This window comes from Bombina bombina, chromosome 2, assembly GCF_027579735.1.
Source record: "Bombina bombina isolate aBomBom1 chromosome 2, aBomBom1.pri, whole genome shotgun sequence".
Lineage (NCBI taxonomy): Eukaryota > Metazoa > Chordata > Amphibia > Anura > Bombinatoridae > Bombina > Bombina bombina.
In genome coordinates this window covers 1,403,803,113-1,403,822,472 of record NC_069500.1, presented here as the reverse complement: position 1 = coordinate 1,403,822,472, position 19,360 = coordinate 1,403,803,113, and the positions used below count along the sequence as shown (strand labels likewise).

The window sequence follows — 19,360 nt, the reverse complement described above, 5'->3', positions numbered from 1 at the left end:
CCACAATTCCAGCTCCATTCCAAAGTGATGTCACAGATGAGAGCTCAATGTAGCACCCATCATGCCAAGCATATGCCCAACTGAAGCCTCAGATGCACAGCCATTTTGCTTCCGCTTCACCCCTTATGTTTCTATCTCTGCTATTTTTCCCACTTGTCATTATGACCATATTATGCTATATATATTATGTATATTACTGGAGGACATTAGGACACGTTTTCTAAAATCCAACAACCTTACTATATATAAAATGACTGCACAAGACATTTCCATTATATTATAACTGCAAATTTATTAAAAGTTCATAGGTAATACAAACCATCAGCTGCCAAAGACCCGTGAAAAAGGGCAGAAAATTAGATATTTATGTAAAAATAGTATTTCTTGTTTGCCAATCAGCAGAGCTACCTACACCAGCAAGAACGTGTTGTGAGTTTTACAAATATTTACACCTCTTTATTTTATAGTGTTAAAGGGACAGTCTAATCAAAATTAAACTTTCATGATTCAGATAGGGCATGCAATTCACTTTTATCATCAAATGTGCTTTGTTCTTTTGGTATTCTTTGTTGAAATCTAAACATAGGTAGACTCCTATGCTAATTTAAGCCCTTTAAAGGGACACTGAACCCAATTTTTTTCTGTTGTGATTCAGATAGAGCTTTTAAGCAACTTTCTAATTATACCTATAAGCAAATGTTCTTCATTCTCTTGGTATCTTTATTTGAAAAGCAAGAATGTAAGTTTAGATGCTGGCCCATTTTTGGTGAACAACCTGGGTTGTTCTTGCTGATTGGTGGATACATTCATCCACCAATAAACAAGTGGTGTCCAGGGTTCTGGACTTTCTTTTTCAAATAAAGATAGCGAAAGAACAAAGAAAATTGTTAATAGGAGTAAATTAGAAAGTTGCTTAAAATTGCATGCTTTATCTGAATCACGAAAGAAAAAATTTGGGTTCAGTATCCCTTTAAAGGGACAGTCAACCATAGAATTGTTATTGTTTTAAAAGATAGATAATCCCTTTATTACTCATTCCCCAGTTTTGCATAACCAACACAGTTATATTAATATACTTTTTACCTCTGTGATTACCTTGTATCTAGGAACCTTCTTCCAGCCCCCTGATCACATGACTGTGACTGTTTATTATCTATTGTCTTAAATTTAGCATTGTGTTGTGCTAGATCTTAAATAACCCCCTGTGCCTGAACACAGTGTTATCTATATGGCCCACGTGTACTTTCTGTCTCTTTGTGTTGAAAAGAGATTTAAAAAGCATGTGATAAGAGGCAGCCCTCAAAGGCTTAGACATTAGCATATGAGCCTACCTAGGTTTAGTTTAAACTAAGAATACCAAGAGAAAAAAAGCAAATTTGATGATAAAAGTAAATTGGAAAGTAACTTAAAATTAAAAGTCCTATCTGAATAATGAAAGTTTAATTTATACTTGACTGTCCCTTTAAGGCTGCCTCATCTCAATGCATTTGACAGTTTTTTAACAGCTAGAGGGCGTTAGATCATATGTGCCATGAGAGGGCACTGATTAGCTAAAATGCAAGTCTGGAGTAGACTGTCCCTTTAAGTGCCAACATGTTATGCAGCAATATACAGGGTACATTATATATATATATATATGGGAAAGCGACTGGCAAGGAAGAGGATGACTTTGCTTACGGTTTTTATAGATTACGTTTTCTAGCAAACCTTTCTGAATCCACTGGGCTTGTGGGAGATAATAAATTAAAAGGACATTACACTAAAACGTAGTTCCCCATAAAATATTTTCTTATGCAAATTTGTAAATAACGGTGTAAATGCTTTAAACGCATTTATTTTTATTTCACAATGCAATGATTCATTTGTAATGCATATATTAAAAAATAATGTCCCTTTAAGTGAGGGAGGAATAGTACACTATATGGAATGGTAGTTTTTGAGGATATACATTTTATGGGGCTATAAATGGGGAATTTATTTCCCAGAGAGTGTAAGTTTCCAATTGCCCCTAGTGATAATGTTTTAACCTTTGTTTTTTTTAAAAAGGGGTATATTACAGACATAAAGGGGCACTTTTGGATTCCATAAGTCAGACAAGCTGGTTATAGTTAGATAATGAAATGTGTATGTTTTGCACAAGACGTACAAATAGAGCAACTTCTTTATTAGTTAAGTGTGGAACATAATTGTATTCTATAATTTAGTGTGCAGGTAAAGAATCAATCCTAGTTAGGACATGTTTTATGTGATTTCACAACAGTTAATGTTAACGTTTAGATTTCAAGTTACTGTGTTTTCAAATTTAACAACAAAATGTATCCTTAGTATAAAATACATTATCTTCAGGCATGGAGTCTATTTATTTCTTGTAAACAGTTGGTTACAATCTGACACCACACTGCACATAGGTTTTTATTCTATAAGGGAATAATTAACCCTGTGGTTGCCAGAGATGGTGCGTTGCAAACATTTCTTGCATGCAAGGGGCTAAATGACTTGCTTATTTGTTATAGTATGACATATCCTACATAATGGTGTTCAACATCTGCAAAAGGGCTAATCACCAAATAAAGCCTTCCTTACAGCTCCTCAGCAAGAGCCAATCACAAGCAGACGTCAGCCAATATCTGGTTGTATCCTGCTCAGGAAAAACCAGGCTTGCAGCGCTAGAGTCGGACTTTATCTGAGTGTTTAATCCTTTTGCTGGGACATTAAATTACTGGACACAATTTCAACATAACAGGTACTACTCAGAATGCTATTATTTTTCCTCCTATGCCTGCAGCTTTCTTCAAAGCTGTTATGTTATTTATGTACAGGTGCTGGCTGGTGATGTATAGTAATACTGGGCAGCACCATCTTAGAGCTTACGTATTCTTGCACTGTGACATAAATGGTGCGCAGTCACAGATCAGTGACGTTGCTGGCTTTTATACAGCCGTATAGTGCGATTCAGGCTAGCACGCACAATACAGAGCTGAATTTTACATGTTTGCAGTTTTTATACACAGTTTAAAAGTTCTATAACATATATAAAAAGTCCATACGAATAATATGCAGCAATGCAGCCCCCTGCAAAAATGTAATACTTCTGCTCTGCATCATGCTGCTCATTACCACAAAGTGCACAACACAGCTGTGATCTGTGAATGTCCACCAAGATGGTGGTGTCCAGTATTGAAATTGAAGCTTAATTAACAAAAACATGGTGAGCAGTAACCAATTGTTGTAGCTGTGCACAGCAGCTTAATATCCCTTGTCACACCTAGCAATGTAAATTTTGCATTACTGAGCCTCGATTACTAATAAATTAGAACATATAAGTTATGCAATATAATTTCCCTGTGAAGAGTACACCCAGCTAGGAGTGTTTTATTCCAGTATGAAGAGGGTAAATCAGAGCATGGCAAATATATGACTCTTTGAATTTAACCTGGCTCCTAAATTTCAATATACTACATACATCAGTATACAAAACATTTTCCTGGGTTCATAAAAAAAGCATAGCTGGATCCTAAGTTTGGGTTACATTTTTCAAGCCCTGATTAGGATAAAAAGAAGACCCCGCTTCTTTGGGTGTAAACATATTAATAATTAGCAATCATTGAAATAAAATGGATACGTGATTGTAAGTGGATTGACTAAGTAAAGGAATGTGTGTAGAAGATGTCCACATTGGCTGCATAGTTGAGAGGTAGATCATGTCCAATGTGCTTTGCACCCAGGCTAGCTCCTCCCACTGCTGATGACTGTTTGAGCTTTAGAAGGCTAAACCTGGTGAGCTTGCCTCCAGTCGGGGTGCTTCTTATCTTCTCCAGCACCTCTATGAATCCTAAGCACAGAGAAACCAAGAGAAAGGGATTCAGGGTCACATCACTGTAAACCAGCAGACATTTGTTGGGCACAAATCAATAGGCTCCTTCTAACATGAGAATTAACATGCATGGGTGCTCGGGGGTGGGGCAAGAAGGGGTCAGGATAAAATGGGCCAAATATATTAAACAGTGCCCAGAAGTGATCACAGGAAAACCTCAGTGTTCAAAGATTCCATCATACTATACAGTTTTGTCTTAAAAGGACATTACAGAATTTAATTTCCATAAATTGTGTAGTTGAAAACAATTTGAAATGTTTATTGTTCATTTTGGCTTTGTTTCAGTAATTTAACTTTGAAAAGAAAAATTATGCTTACCTAATAAATTAATTTATTTCATGATGGTGAGAGTCCATGAGTCATTACGTGTAAAAGTATTCCCCTCCTGAACACTAGTAGAAGGCAAAAGACACCACAAAACACCAGAGCTTTAAATCCCTCCCACTTCTCCTCAGTCATACATATAGTGAAGTAGATGAGGAAAAAAGAAAAGCAGAAAAGAAAGTGGGGCAAGATGGAGTGAAGTGATTTTTCATCTAACTTCTAAGGAATGGCATAAGCCAGGCATTGCTTTTATTCCGTAAAGTTCAAAACTATGTTCCCTCTTCCTACTGCAAATATAAAATTATGGAAAACTATTCCCATACTGGATGCAGCTATAGTCACTCTTGCCAGGCGTACTACAATTCCTTGGGAGGATAGCACCTCTATTAAGGATCCCTTGGATAGAAAGCCTGAATGCTCTCACAGACGGTTCTTTCAGCTTGCAGGTTTTATGTTTAGGCATGCTGTTAGTGTTGCCTGTGTTGCTGCTGCTACTGTGGTTTGGCATGACAATCTTCCAGAAGTAATTTCTGACAAAACTACTTTTGGATAGATCCATTATTGTCTGAAATGCTTCAGAAATGCAAACAGCTTTAATTGTGACAATGCTTTGAAAATGGTTCTCAAACTTCTCCTTCATGCAAAGGATGCAAGTTTTATAGCTCAATACTTAATCTGCTGAAGGCTATTATCTCTTCCTTTTAAGGGTATAATCTTGTCTGGTTCAGGACTAGCCTCCTATTGGATAATTGACACAGTCCCTGGGGGTAAAGAGCATTTTTGCCTCAGGATAAAAAACCTAGGTGTCAGCTTATACTGTATATGCAGAATGCTTTGTTTCTTTTGGCAATCAAAGAATGAAAAAGCTTCTTCCTCTGCACAGAGATCAGGTTTCCACAAAACTTCCTGGAAGCCCAACTCTTCTTGGTCTAAAAGCATGCAGACCAAAAAGTCTACTCCACCCTTCAAGTCCAGGACCCCCATTCCAAACCAGTTTCTGAATCTTTTTCAGGGGACAAGTCTATTCAAGATCCTTGGATTTGAAAATAATTTCTCATGGATATTGAATTTTTTCAAAACCTCCTTAAAGGGACATAAAACAAGTTGAGATAGAGACAAAATATAGTAATATGTACATTAATTACTTTACCTGTAAATTTATACTGCAGTGCCTCGCCATTAACCCTTTCCTTTAAGTTTCTGAATTGTACAGCTCTTAATCCCCCCACACAATTCCTTTTATGGATGTAGCTATATCCATTGTTGTTTTAGTAAAATACACAAATGCCTAGGGATTCTCTGCTGGAGCATGCCTAGAAGCTGTGAACTCAGGTGAAATACAATGCCTGTGTCTAAACACTGATAAGAGGGTGGCGGAGCACAGTGCTTTAGACAGCTATTTTAAGTATTTTTGAAAATTATTTTAAAATACTTCCCAACAATTTTTAAACAATTTTTTAATGCAAACTGTTAGCCCTTTTAGGATATGCACAGATCTCAACCTGTTTTATGGCACTTTAAGAAAGATTCTTCCTGCCTCAAGTTCCTCGACATCCTTCCTGGCTTGCTCCAGTTCCAGCTACATAAATAAGCCAGGGATATAATTCCAATTCCTTTATAGTACAAAAAAAGGAAGGTACTTTCCAACCTATTTTGGATCTCAAAAGCTTGAACAAATTTCCTCTTTGAAGTTAGATATTCACAGGCATCATGTCAGGTTCCTGGGATTTTGCTTTCCTAAACAAGCATTATCAGTTTGCTGTGCTTTCATTTGGTCTGACAACAACTTCAAAAGTATTTACTAAGTTCTATGACCATTGTTGATTGTGGATTAGGCTCGAGGAATCTCTGTAGTTCCCTACGTGGATGATAATTTAATTTTGCTGCATCTCTAACTCAAGCAGTGTTTCACAGTCACGGTTGGAAAATTAATCTTCCTAAGAGCTCCTTGGTTCCTCAGGTTCAGAGGTTTCTAATTAATGCAGAGACTATGCACCTGTCCCTAACAGACCAGAGCAGACTAAAGTTGCAACAGGTCTGTGCTATACTTCAACTCACTCCTCCTACATCTGTTGCTCAGCTCAGAGAAGTTGTGTGTCTCATGATTGCTGCCTCAGATGCAGTCCCATTTGCCAGATTTCAAATTTCATCCCTCCAGTTGCAGATGCTGTATCAGCGTAATGCGGCCCACAGTGATCTGTCTCAGAGGTTCCTTTTAACTCACAAGAAAAGTCGCTATCATAGTGGCAGACTAGATAATCCCTTGTTCAGGGGGCTTCTTTTCTTTGGCCAGTGTGGGGAATGATCCCCACAGATGCTAGCCTGCAAGGTTGGAGAGATGTTTGTGGGTTTCTGTGAATGCTGAGTGTGGGGTCTCCTTGAAAGGCAAGGTTACCAATAAACAATCTGGAACATCTTCAGGGCTTTCAAGCATTGGCCCACCCCCAGGCAGGAATGTTTCCTTCAATTCTAATCAATTGTCTCATCAGTGGCTTCAATAAGTCACCTTGGTGGAACTCCCAGTTCTCTGGCAATGAAGGAAATGTCCCGCGTTATTAGTTTGGCAGAATATTACTATTGCAGGAGCTCAGCTTTTTTCACATCCCCGCTAAGAACATTTGGGAGGCAGACTTTCAGTCTCCAGTCTCTTTACCTAGCGGTCTTTGAACCAGGAGGTTTTCGACCAGATAGTAAGATAGACTTGCCAGAAATAGAGCTCATGTCCTTTTGCCAATTACAAGTTGCCCCAATATTGTGCTTGGTCTAGGGATCCTCAGGCAAATCTAAGATGACTTAGTTGTTCCCTGGTCATTCAACCTGAATGACATCTTTCCTCCATTTGTGTTACTATCTAGGGTGATAGCCAGATTCAAACAAGAACAAGCCTCAGCAATTCTGATTTCTCCAGCATGGCCTCTCAGGAATGTAATTAAAATGTCCTTGAGCCTGCCTTTGCAGTTTCCTCTAAAAGGCCTTGCTTTCATCAGGATCCCAAAGCTCTGAATATGATGGCCTGGTGATTGAACGCTTAGTGCTGTCACAGAGAAGTTTTTTTTCTGATAAGGTTATTAATACCTTGATTCAGGCTAGGAAACCTGTTGCTAGACTTATTTCTCATAAGGTTTGCAATACCAATTTATCTTATTGTGCTTACAAGGGATACTGTTCGAATGGCTTTAGAATTACTAGAATTCATTCTCGAGTTCCTACAGTATGGTGTTGGAAAAAGACTTGTTTCAGAGTGTCTCCTCCATGGACTCTTAATCTGGTTTTGAAGGTTCTTCAAGCCTCTCTTTTTTGAACGTATGCATGGTTTATACCTTAAATTTTTATCCTGGAAGGTTCTTTTTCTCTTGGCCATTTTTTTATCTTGCAAACATTTCCTGATTTTTATCAGTACAAGACTGTTCTTTGACTAGCTATCCATGTCTTCCTAAACTGGTATCTAGAGATACTATCAAAAAAGGATATTGTGGTTACCTTTTTATATCCAGCAATTAAGGAGCAACGTCTTCAACCTTAGGATATTGTGAAAGCTTTAAAATGTTGAAGCTACAAATGATTTTAGACTTTCTTCTTCTCTATTTGTTACTTTTTATGGACCCCTTAAGGGTCAGAAAGATGTGGCAGTTACCTAAACCACTTGGATTAAAGCCTTAATTCATAAATCATACCTGCTAGTGGGGAAGTCTCCATTGCATTATTGCTCATTCTACTAAAACAGTTGCCACTTTTTGGAGCAGAATTGTAAGGGAGCTACTTTGTCTGCATACTTTCAGTTTTATCACTTTGATGTGTATGCTTCTTCTGAGGCTGCTTTTGGCAGGAAAGTTCTGTGGGCCATTGTCCCTGATCAGTAACATACCTGCCTTATTTGTTTGTTCCCTCCCTATTTTATGGTGGTCTCATGGACTGCTTGGGTATAGATTCCCACATGTGATATCTTGTGGACTCTCATTATCTGATAAAGAAAACTAAAAAATTATGCTTACGTGATAAATAATATTCTTTCATGATGGTGAGAGTCCATGATTCCCATACTTTCTTTTGAACAGTTGGCAGAACTAATTGTGTACTTCTTTTGCCCAGCTTTCTTTCCTGTTTTCTCATACTTTGCTAAATGTATGACTGAGGATTCAAGGTGAGGGGATTTAAGCTCTGGTATGTTGGGTTGTTTTAACCTCCTTCTAATGGACTGGAGTGTAATTCCCACACATGTTTTCTCATGGACTACCACCATTTTGAAAGAAATGTATTTTGTTTCTTAGAGAACTGAGTGAGATCCGTCCCTGTGAATTCTGCACTGTAGGTCTAATTAACTTAAGGTCTCTGGGCTCGTGAGATTATCTGAGCAAGCTATCTTGTATAATGAAGCCCATATTGGAATTCTATAAAAGCAGTTTTTACATTGAGAACAGTGTGTCTCGCATGTGAACAAGAGGGATACATTAAAATTAAATTCACAAATTAGTAATTTAAAAATGGAACAAATAAATGCCATATTGAAATGAAAAAGATGCAGTAAAAATGTATTGTTAAACTGAATTAAAAAACATAATTTATGCTTACCTGATAAATTCCTTTCTTCTGTTGTGTGATCAGTCCACGGGTCATCATTACTTCTGGGATATAACTCCTCCCCAACAGGAAATGCAAGAGGATTCACCCAGCAGAGCTGCATATAGCTCCTCCCCTCTACGTCAGTCCCAGTCATTCGACCAAGAAACAACGAGAAAGGAGTAACCAAGGGTGAAGTGGTGACTGGAGTATAATTTAAAAGATATTTACCTGCCTTAAAACAGGGCGGGCCGTGGACTGATCACACAACAGAAGAAAGGAATTTATCAGGTAAGCATAAATTATGTTTTCTTCTGTTATGTGTGATCAGTCCACGGGTCATCATTACTTCTGGGATACCAATACCAAAGCAAAAGTACACGGATGACGGGAGGGATAGGCAGGCTCATTATACAGAAGGAACCACTGCCTGAAGAACCTTTCTCCCAAAAATAGCCTCCGAAGAAGCAAAAGTGTCAAATTTGTAAAATTTGGAAAAAGTATGAAGCGAAGACCAAGTTGCAGCCTTGCAAATCTGTTCAACAGAGGCCTCATTCTTAAAGGCCCAAGTGGAAGCCACAGCTCTAGTGGAGTGAGCTGTAATTCTTTCAGGAGGCTGCTGTCCAGCAGTCTCATAGGCTAAACGTATTATGCTACGAAGCCAAAAAGAGAGAGAGGTAGCAGAAGCTTTTTGACCTCTCCTCTGTCCAGAGTAAACGACAAACAAGGAAGAAGTTTGGCGAAAATCTTTAGTTGCCTGCAAGTAGAACTTGAGGGCACGAACTACATCCAGATTGTGTAAAAGACGTTCCTTCTTTGAAGAAGGATTTGGACACAAGGATGGGACAACAATCTCTTGATTGATGTTCCTGTTAGTGACTACCTTAGGTAAGAACCCAGGTTTAGTACGCAGAACTACCTTGTCTGAGTGAAAAATCAGATAAGGGGAATCACAATGTAAGGCTGATAACTCAGAGACTCTTCGAGCCGAGGAAATAGCCATTAAAAACAGAACTTTCCAAGATAACATTTTTATATCAATGGAATGAAGGGGTTCAAACGGAACACCCTGTAAAACGTTAAGAACTAAGTTTAAACTCCATGGTGGAGCAACAGCTTTAAACACAGGCTTGATCCTAGCTAAAGCCTGACAAAAGGACTGGACGTCTGGATTTTCTGACAGACGTCTGTGTAACAAGATGGACAGAGCTGAAATCTGTCCCTTTAATGAACTAGCTGATAAACCCTTTTCTAAACCTTCTTGTAGAAAAGACAATATCCTAGCGATCCTAACCTTACTCCAGGAGTAACCTTTGGATTCGCACCAGTATAGGTATTTCCGCCATATTTTATGGTAAATCCTTCTGGTAACAGGCTTCCTAGCCTGAATCAGGGTATCAATAACCGACTCAGAAAAACCACGTTTTGATAAAATCAAGCGTTCAATTTCCAAGCAGTCAGCTTCAGAGAAGTTAGATTTTGATGTTTGAATGGACCCTGTATCAGAAGGTCCTGTCTCAGAGGTAGAGACCAAGGCGGACAGGATGACATGTCCACTAGATCTGCATACCAAGTCCTGCGTGGCCAAGCAGGTGCTATTAGAATTACTGATGCTCTCTCCTGTTTGATTTTGGCAATCAATCGAGGAAGCAGCGGGAAGGGTGGAAACACATAAGCCATCCTGAAGTTCCAAGGTGCTGTCAAAGCATCTATCAGAACTGCTCCCGGATCCCTGGATCTGGACCCGTAGCGAGGAAGTTTGGCGTTCTGGCGAGACGCCATGAGATCTATCTCTGGTTTGCCCCAACGTCGAAGTATTTGGGCAAAGACCTCCGGATGAAGTTCCCACTCCCCCGGATGAAGAGTCTGGCGACTCAAGAAATCCGCCTCCCAGTTCTCCACTCCCGGGATGTGGATTGCTGACAGGTGGCAAGAGTGAGACTCTGCCCAGCGAATTATCTTTGATACTTCCATCATTGCTAGGGAGCTTCTTGTCCCTCCCTGATGGTTGATGTAAGCTACAGTCGTGATGTTGTCCGACTGAAACCTGATGAACCCCCGAGTTATTAACTGGGGCCAAGCCAGAAGGGCATTGAGAACTGCTCTCAATTCCAGAATGTTTATTGGAAGGAGACTCTCCTCCTGATTCCATAGTCCCTGAGCCTTCAGAGAATTCCAGACAGCGCCCCAACCTAGTAGGCTGGCGTCTGTTGTTACAATTGTCCAGTCTGGCCTGCTGAATGGCATTCCCCTGGACAGGTGTGGCCGATGAAGCCACCATAGAAGAGAATTTCTGGTCTCTTGATTCAGATTCAGAGTAGGGGACAAATCTGAGTAATCCCCATTCCACTGACTTAGCATGCATAGTTGCAGCGGTCTGAGGTGTAGGCGTGCAAAAGGTACTATGTCCATTGCCGCTACCATTAAGCCGATCACCTCCATGCATTGAGCTACTGACGGGTGTTGAATGGAATGAAGGACGCGGCATGCATTTTGAAGTTTTGTTAACCTGTCTTCTGTCAGGTAAATCTTCATTTCTACAGAATCTATAAGAGTCCCCAAGAATGGAACTCTTGTGAGAGGAAAGAGAGAACTCTTCTTTTCGTTCACTTTCCATCCATGCGACCTTAGAAATGCCAGAACTAACTCTGTATGAGACTTGGCAGTTTGAAAGCTTGAAGCTTGTATTAGAATGTCGTCTAGGTACGGAGCTACCGAAATCCCTCGCGGTCTTAGTACCGCTAGAAGGGCACCCAGAACCTTTGTGAAGATTCTTGGAGCCGTAGCCAATCCGAATGGAAGAGCTACAAACTGGTAGTGCCTGTCTAAGAAGGCAAACCTTAGATACCGGTGATGATCTTTGTGGATCGGTATGTGAAGGTAAGCATCCTTTAAATCCACTGTGGTCATGAACTGACCCTCTTGGATCATGGGTAAAATAGTCCGAATAGTTTCCATTTTGAACGATGGAACTCTTAGGAATTTGTTTAGAGTCTTTAAATCTAAGATTGGCCTGAAAGTTCCCTCTTTTTTGGGAACCACAAACAGGTTTGAGTAGAACCCTTGTCCTTGTTCCGACCACGGAACCGGATGGATCACTCCCATTGTTAACAGATCTTGTACGCAGCGTAGAAACGCTTCTTTCTTTATCTGGTTTGTTGACAACCTTGACAGATGAAATCTCCCTCTTGGGGGAGATAATTTGAAGTCTAGAAGGTATCCCTGAGATATGATCTCTAGTGCCCAGGGATCCTGAACATCTCTTGCCCAGGCCTGGGCGAAGAGAGAGAGTCTGCCCCCTACTAGATCCGGTCCCGGATCGGGGGCTCTCGGTTCATGCTGTCTTTGGGGCAGCAGCAGGTTTCCTGGCCTGCTTGCTTTTGTTCCAGGACTGGTTAGGCTTCCAGCCTTGCCTGTAACGAGCAACAGCTCCTTCCTGTTTTGGTGCAGTGGAGGTTGATGCTGCTCCTGTTTTGAAATTCCGAAAGGGACGAAAATTAGACTGTCTAGCCTTAGCTTTGGCCTTGTCTTGAGGTAGGGCGTGGCCCTTACCTCCCGTAATGTCAGCGATAATTTCTTTCAAACCGGGCCCGAATAAGGACTGCCCCTTGAAAGGTATATTAAGTAATTTGGACTTAGAAGTAACATCAGCTGACCAGGATTTTAGCCACAGTGCCCTGCGTGCCTGTATGGCGAATCCTGAGTTCTTAGCCGTAAGTTTGGTTAAATGTACTACGGCCTCCGAAATGAAAGAATTAGCTAGTTTAAGGACTCTAAGCCTGTCCGTAATGTCGTCTAGCGTAGAGGAACTAAGGTTCTCTTCCAGCGACTCAATCCAAAATGCTGCCGCAGCCGTAATCGGCGCGATACATGCAAGGGGTTGTAATATAAAACCTTGTTGAACAAACATTTTCTTAAGGTAACCCTCTAATTTTTTATCCATTGGATCTGAGAAAGCACAGCTATCCTCCACCGGGATAGTGGTACGCTTAGCTAAAGTAGAAACTGCTCCCTCCACCTTGGGGACCGTTTGCCATAAGTCCCGAGTGGTGGCGTCTATTGGAAACATCTTTCTAAATATTGGAGGGGGTGAGAACGGCACACCGGGTCTATCCCACTCCTTAGTAACAATTTCAGTTAGTCTCTTAGGTATAGGAAAAACGTCAGTACTCGCCGGTACCGCAAAGTATTTATCCAACCTACACAGTTTCTCTGGTATTGCAACAGTGTTACAATCGTTGAGAGCTGCTAAGACCTCCCCTAGTAGTACACGGAGGTTCTCCAATTTAAATTTAAAATTTGAAATATCTGAGTCCAATCAGTTTGGATCAGAACCGTCACCCACAGAATGAAGCTCTCCGTCCTCATGCTCTGCGAGCTGTGACGCAGTATCAGACATGGCCCTAGCATTGTCAGCGCACTCTGTTCTCACCCCAGAGTGATCACGCTTGCCTCTTAGTTCAGGTAATTTAGACAAAACTTCAGTCATAACAGTAGCCATATCTTGTAATGTTATCTGTAATGGCCGCCCAGATGTACTAGGCGCCAAAATATCACGCACCTCCCGGGCGGGAGATGCAGGTACTGTCGCGTGAGGCGAGTTAGTCGGCATAACTCTCCCCTCGCTGTTTGGTGAAATTTGTTCACATTGTACAGATTGACTTTTATTTAAAGTAGCATCAATACAGTTAGTACATAAATTTCTATTGGGCTCCACCTTGGCATTGGAACAAATGACACAGATATCTTCCTCTGAGTCAGACATGTTTAACACACTAGCAAAAAACTTACAACTTGGTTATAATCTTTTTTAGCAAAAAACGTACTGTGCCTCAAAGAGGTACTAACGATTAAATGACAGTTGAAATAATGAACTGAAAAACAGTTATTGCATCAAATTTTAAAACAACACAACTTTTAGCAAAGGTTTGTTCCCATTAGTAAAAAACAACACTAATTAAATTTGTACATAAGAAAACAAAACAACGTTTTTTATACACAGTCACTATAAGAATTCTCACAGCTCTGCTGAGAGAATTTACCTCCCTTCAAAGAAGTTTGAAGACCCCTGAGATCTGTCAGAAATGAACCGGATCATGCAGGACATATAAAAGTAGCTGACTGGAATTTTTTGATGCGTAGCAAAGAGCGCCAAAAACGGCCCCTCCCTCTCCCACACAGCAGTGAAGAGAAACGAAACTGTCACAATTAAAGCAAAAAACTGCCAAGTGGAAAATAATGCCCAAACATTTATTCACACAGTACCTCAGCAATGTAAACGATTCTACATTCCAGCAAAAACGTTTAACATGAGAATAGTTATTAAAAGGATTAGTGACCTTAACACAGTAGTTCCGGTGAAATACCATCCCCAGAATACTGAAGTGTATACATACATGTCATTTTAACGGTATGGCAGGCTTTTCTCATCAATTCCATTCAGAAAATAAAAACTGCCACATACCTCAATGCAGATTCATCTGCCCGCTGTCCCCTGATCTGAAGCCTTTACCTCCCTCAGATGGTCGAGAACAGCAATATGATCTTAACGACTCCGGTTAAAATCATAGTAAAAAATCTCTGTCAGATTCTTCCTCAAACTCTGCCAGAGAAGTAATAACACGCTCCGGTGCTATTTTAAAATAACAAACTTTTGATTGAAGTCATAAAAACTAAGTATAATCACCATAGTCCTCTCACACATCCTATCTAGTCGTTGGGTGCAAGAGAATGACTGGGACTGACGTAGAGGGGAGGAGCTATATGCAGCTCTGCTGGGTGAATCCTCTTGCATTTCCTGTTGGGGAGGAGTTATATCCCAGAAGTAATGATGACCCGTGGACTGATCACACATAACAGAAGAAATAATTGTTCTGCAAAAATTGTATTGTGTGAAAACATTAAAATTCATATTAGATTTATGCAGGAAAATAAACTTTATTCACATAGTATAAATAATATATTGCACGTGCAAAAAAATGATGTGAACTTTGTGCTTTTAATACAAAATTTATAAAGCGTTTCCCCGCCTCTTGCTAGTGGGCTGAACAGGGGCGTTTCATGGGAACAGCCAAAAGTTCTCTCCCAGGTGTTGCATATTCTCTCAACATCTTCTACTGTTTTATCTCTCTAAGGGGTAGATGTATTAAGCAGTGGATGCTGCATTCTACGCCCATCATTTTCAGACCGCTGCTCCTTAACTTCTGGTGGTGGACTGCTAGTGGCCGATTGGCCATGAGTGTGCAGGGGGCGGCATTGCACAAGCATTTCACAAGAAATGCTTGTGCAATCTTAAATGCCGACAGTGCATGAGGTCGGCATTTAGCGAGGTCAAGCGGGCATGGATCGGCTCGACCTGTGATAAATCTACCCCTATAAGGTGGCAAGATTGTGTCAATTTATGCTAAACACTCTTTACCCTAAACTATGTTGAAAATAGATCTGATTTGTACTCACTGCAGTATATAATTATTAAAGTTTTCCCTTTGCTAACATTGGTCTCTGCAGCAAACTATTACTTACTATAGGAAGCAACTTGCAAGGATATTTTTTTAAGAATTGCCTGAAGACAGCGCCTGATAAATCTAAGTGTGGTTTTTTTTCTGCCTAGAGATGTAAAATTTCCAGAAATGTTGGAGTTATGGTAAAAAAATAACACAACATTGGGAACATAAAATGCAGTGTGTATAAAATTATCATTCTTGAAATAAAACTACAGCTTGTTCAGTAAATAACAAACTAACGGCAAGTTTCGTCGGTAAAAACTTGCGGTGCTAACGAGCCTTTTTTTTCCAGCGCTCACTTTAAACAACGCTGGTATTACAAGTTTTCTGAATGGCTGCGTTAGCCTCAGAAAAGTGAGCGTTGAGCAAAATTTAGCTCCACTTCTACCTGTAATACCAGCGTTGCTTACGGTAGCGGTAAGGTGGAAAAACGTGCTCGTGCACGATTTCACCATAGGATACAATGGGGCTGAGCTGGTTAAAAAAAACCTAACACCTGCAAAAAAGCAGCGTTCAGCTCTTAACGCAGCCCCATTGTTTCCTATGGGGAAACACTTTCTAAGTCTACACCTAACATCCTAACATGAACCCAGAGTCTAAACACCCCTAATCTTACACTTATTAACCCCTAATCTGCCGCCCCCAACATCGTCGCCACCTGCATTATACTATTAACCCCCAATCTGCCGCTCCAGACACTGCCGCCACCTACATTATCCCTATGAACCCCTAATCTGCTGCCCCTAACATCGCTGACACCTATATTATATTTATTAACCCCTAATCTGCCACCACCTACCTACAATTATAACCCCTAATCTGCCGCCCCCAACGTCGCCGCTACTATAATAAAGTTATTAACCCCTAAACCTAAGTCTAACCCTAACACCCCCCTAAGTTAAATATAATTTAAATAAATCTAAATAAAATTACTATAATTCAATAAATTATTCCTATTTAAAACTAAATACTTACCTATAAAATAAACCCTAAGATAGCTACAATATAAATAATAATTACATTGTAGCTATTTTAGGATTTATATTTATTTTACAGGCAACTTTGTATTTATTTTAACCAGGTACAATAGCTATTAAATAGTTAATAACTATTTAATAGCTACCTAGTTAAAATAAATACAAATTTACCTGTAAAATAAATCCTAACCTTACAAAAAGTTACAAATACACCTAACACTAAACTATCAATAAATTAATTAAATAAATTAACTACAATTATCTAAACTAAAATACAATTAAATAAACTAAACTATATTACAAAAAAAACAAACACTAAATTACAAAAAATAAAAAAATATTACAAGAATTTTAACCTAATTACACCTAATCTAAGCCCCCTAATAAAATAAAAAAGCCCCCCAAAATAATAAAATTCCCTACCCTAATCTAAATTACAAAGTAATCAGCTCTTTTACCTGTAAAAAAAAAAGAAATACAATCCCCCCCAACATATTGCTTAAAAAGATAGATAATCCGTTTAACAAACACAGTTATATTAATATACTTTTTACCTCTGTGATAGCCTTACATCTAAGCCTCTGCAGGCTGCCCCTTATCTCAGTACTTTTAAAGACTTGCATTTTAGCCAATCAGTGCTGACTCCTCAATAACTCCCCAGGAGTGATCACAATGTTATCTATATGGCACACATGAACTATCTGTGAACCACTGTCAAAATGCACTGAGATAAGAGGCAGCTCAACGGCTTCAAAATCAGTGTATGAGCCTACCTAGGTTTAGCTTTCAACAAAGATTACCAAGAGAACAAAGCAAATGTGATGATAATAGTAAACTGAAAAGTTGGTTTAAATTGTATATCCTATCTGAATCATGAAAGTTTTATTTTGACTAGATGTTTTAATGCGAACGTGAGGTTGAGTTCCCATTGTGCTCTACTAGTAATACCATTACACATTTGCGTGCTCTGGTATTACAAGTCGAGTGTAAATATCGTGCTTGCGAAAGTGCAATTTTGCGCTCCACTCGTAATCTAGCCCTTAGTGGCCATATTACAGGTAAACTCTATGCTGTTATGGGGTGAGGAGGGTTGCGTCATAGCAGAACATTAGTAGGAATCAAGTCATCATTTAAATAAAGCTCATGAAGATAAACAAATGCAGTTAAATAAGGTTCAATTTTCAGAATTCAGAGGAATTTAAACTCCAACCTTTCAATGAATTAACTGAGAGGAAACAAAATAACTCAATCAGCTAAATACCAACAAAATAAAACTCACAAGCAAAATATACTGAAACCCTTTTCCCTGCCGTGTCCCTAGAGACAGAAATCATTATTTCTCTTTTCGCAGTATTTTCTCAGTAATTTAATTGTATTCCTGGATTTGCTGGAACTGCAATGATTTAAGACTTTACATAAAGTTTCATAAGTCTTTATGTTATATAGTTTTTAGTAATAATATTGGAGGTTTAAATATATGAACGTCATGTCACTAACATATTATTTATCATTGTAAAAGAACATATTCCCATCTCTACGTCTGCCTCTGCGAATATTAATTAAAGGGACAGTCTAGTCCAAATTAAACTTTCATGATTCAGATAGGGCAGGCAATTTTAGACAACTATCCAATTTACTTTTGTCATCAAATTTGTTTTGTTCTCTTGGTATTCTTAGTTGAAAGCTAAACCTAGGTAGGCTCATATGCTAATTTCTAAGCCCTTGAAGGATGCCTCTTATCTGAATGCATGACAGTTTTTCACAGCTAGATAGCGTTAGTTCATGTGTGCTATATAGATAACATTGTGCTCACGCCCGTGGAGTTACTTATGAGAGTGCACTGATTGGCTAAAATGCAAGTCTGTTATGCAAAACTAGGGAATGGGTAATAAAGGGATTATCTATCACTTTATACGATAACAATTCTTGAGAAGACTGTCCCTTTAATTGGGCCCTATGATTTCACTTCAAGCTGCAGAGCTTTTGAGAATTGGGCCCTTAGTCATTGGCCTGAAATGTTGTCTTTTAAACTTTGACCCATGGTATGAAATAAAGGCCCATTTGTTTTAATTACATTTTAATACTGATAACCCTAAGCCGCTTGGTACTTAAAGGGACAGTCAAGTAAAAAATAAACTTGCATGATTCAGATAGAGTACACAATTTTAAACAACTTTCCAATTTAATTTTGTTTATGCACAATCTTTTGATATGCACACTTTCTGAGGCACCCGCTCCTATTGAGCATGTGCAAGATTCAGAGAATATACATTTATGTCATTGGCTGATGGCTGTCACATGATGCAATAGGAAGGAAAATGTAACTGATATTTTTCTGAAAATAAAATCTACTATTCATTTAAAATTCAAATGAAGTGCTTTTGCATTGTCTTTTTATTATGCATTTATTAATTATGCAGTTCTACTGTGTTTAGTGTCCCTTTAAGGATCACACCTGAGCAGGTACAGCAAGAGAAAGGTTCCACTGAATGCAATTAAACAACAATGATCAGCTCACCGTCTTTTATCAGCTCCCAGCTGTTCCACACGGATCCCTCACTCAGAATCATGAGACCAAGATCCCCCTGGAAAAGGACCTAAGGAATACAGAGACTGTGTCATATGTTAGTGTGGTGGGACAGAGGAATACAGAGACTGTGTCATACATTAGTGTGGTGGGACAGAGGAATACAGAGGCTGTGTCATTACGTTAGTGTGGTGGGACAGAGGAATACAGAGGCTGTGTCATATGTTAGTGTGGTTGGACAGAGGAATACAGAGACTGTGTCATACGTTAGTGTGGTGGTACTGAGGAATACAGAGGCTGTGTCATTACGTTAGTGTGGTGGTACTGAGGAATACAGAGGCTGTGTCATATGTTAGTGTGGTGGGACAGAGGAATACAGAGGCTGTGTCATATGTTAGTGTGGTGGGACAGAAGAATACAGAGGCTGTGTCATTAGTGTGGTGGGACAGAGGAATACAGAGGCTGTGTCATTACGTTAGTGTGGTGGGACTGAGGAATAAAGAGGCTGTGTCATACGTTAGTGTGGTGGGACAGAGGAATAAAGAGGCTGTGTCATACGTTAGTGTGGTGGGACAGAGGAATACAGAGGCTGTGTCAT

At 39.5% G+C, this 19,360-nt stretch overlaps 1 protein-coding gene across 1 annotated transcript in view; it reads right to left on the bottom strand.

Annotated features, from left to right (window-relative positions):
* Window positions 1-272: 272 nt before the first annotated feature.
* Window positions 273-19,360, bottom strand: part of NAGK (N-acetylglucosamine kinase) — a 96,714-nt gene continuing 77,626 nt past the window's right edge. The window contains exons 9-10 of the mRNA XM_053704335.1: window positions 18,754-18,832; window positions 273-3,832 (exon numbers count right to left, since the gene is read on the bottom strand). Coding sequence (XP_053560310.1) covers window positions 3,642-3,832; window positions 18,754-18,832 — 270 coding nt within the window. The 3' untranslated portion in view covers window positions 273-3,641. The remainder of the gene's footprint in view (window positions 3,833-18,753; window positions 18,833-19,360) is intronic.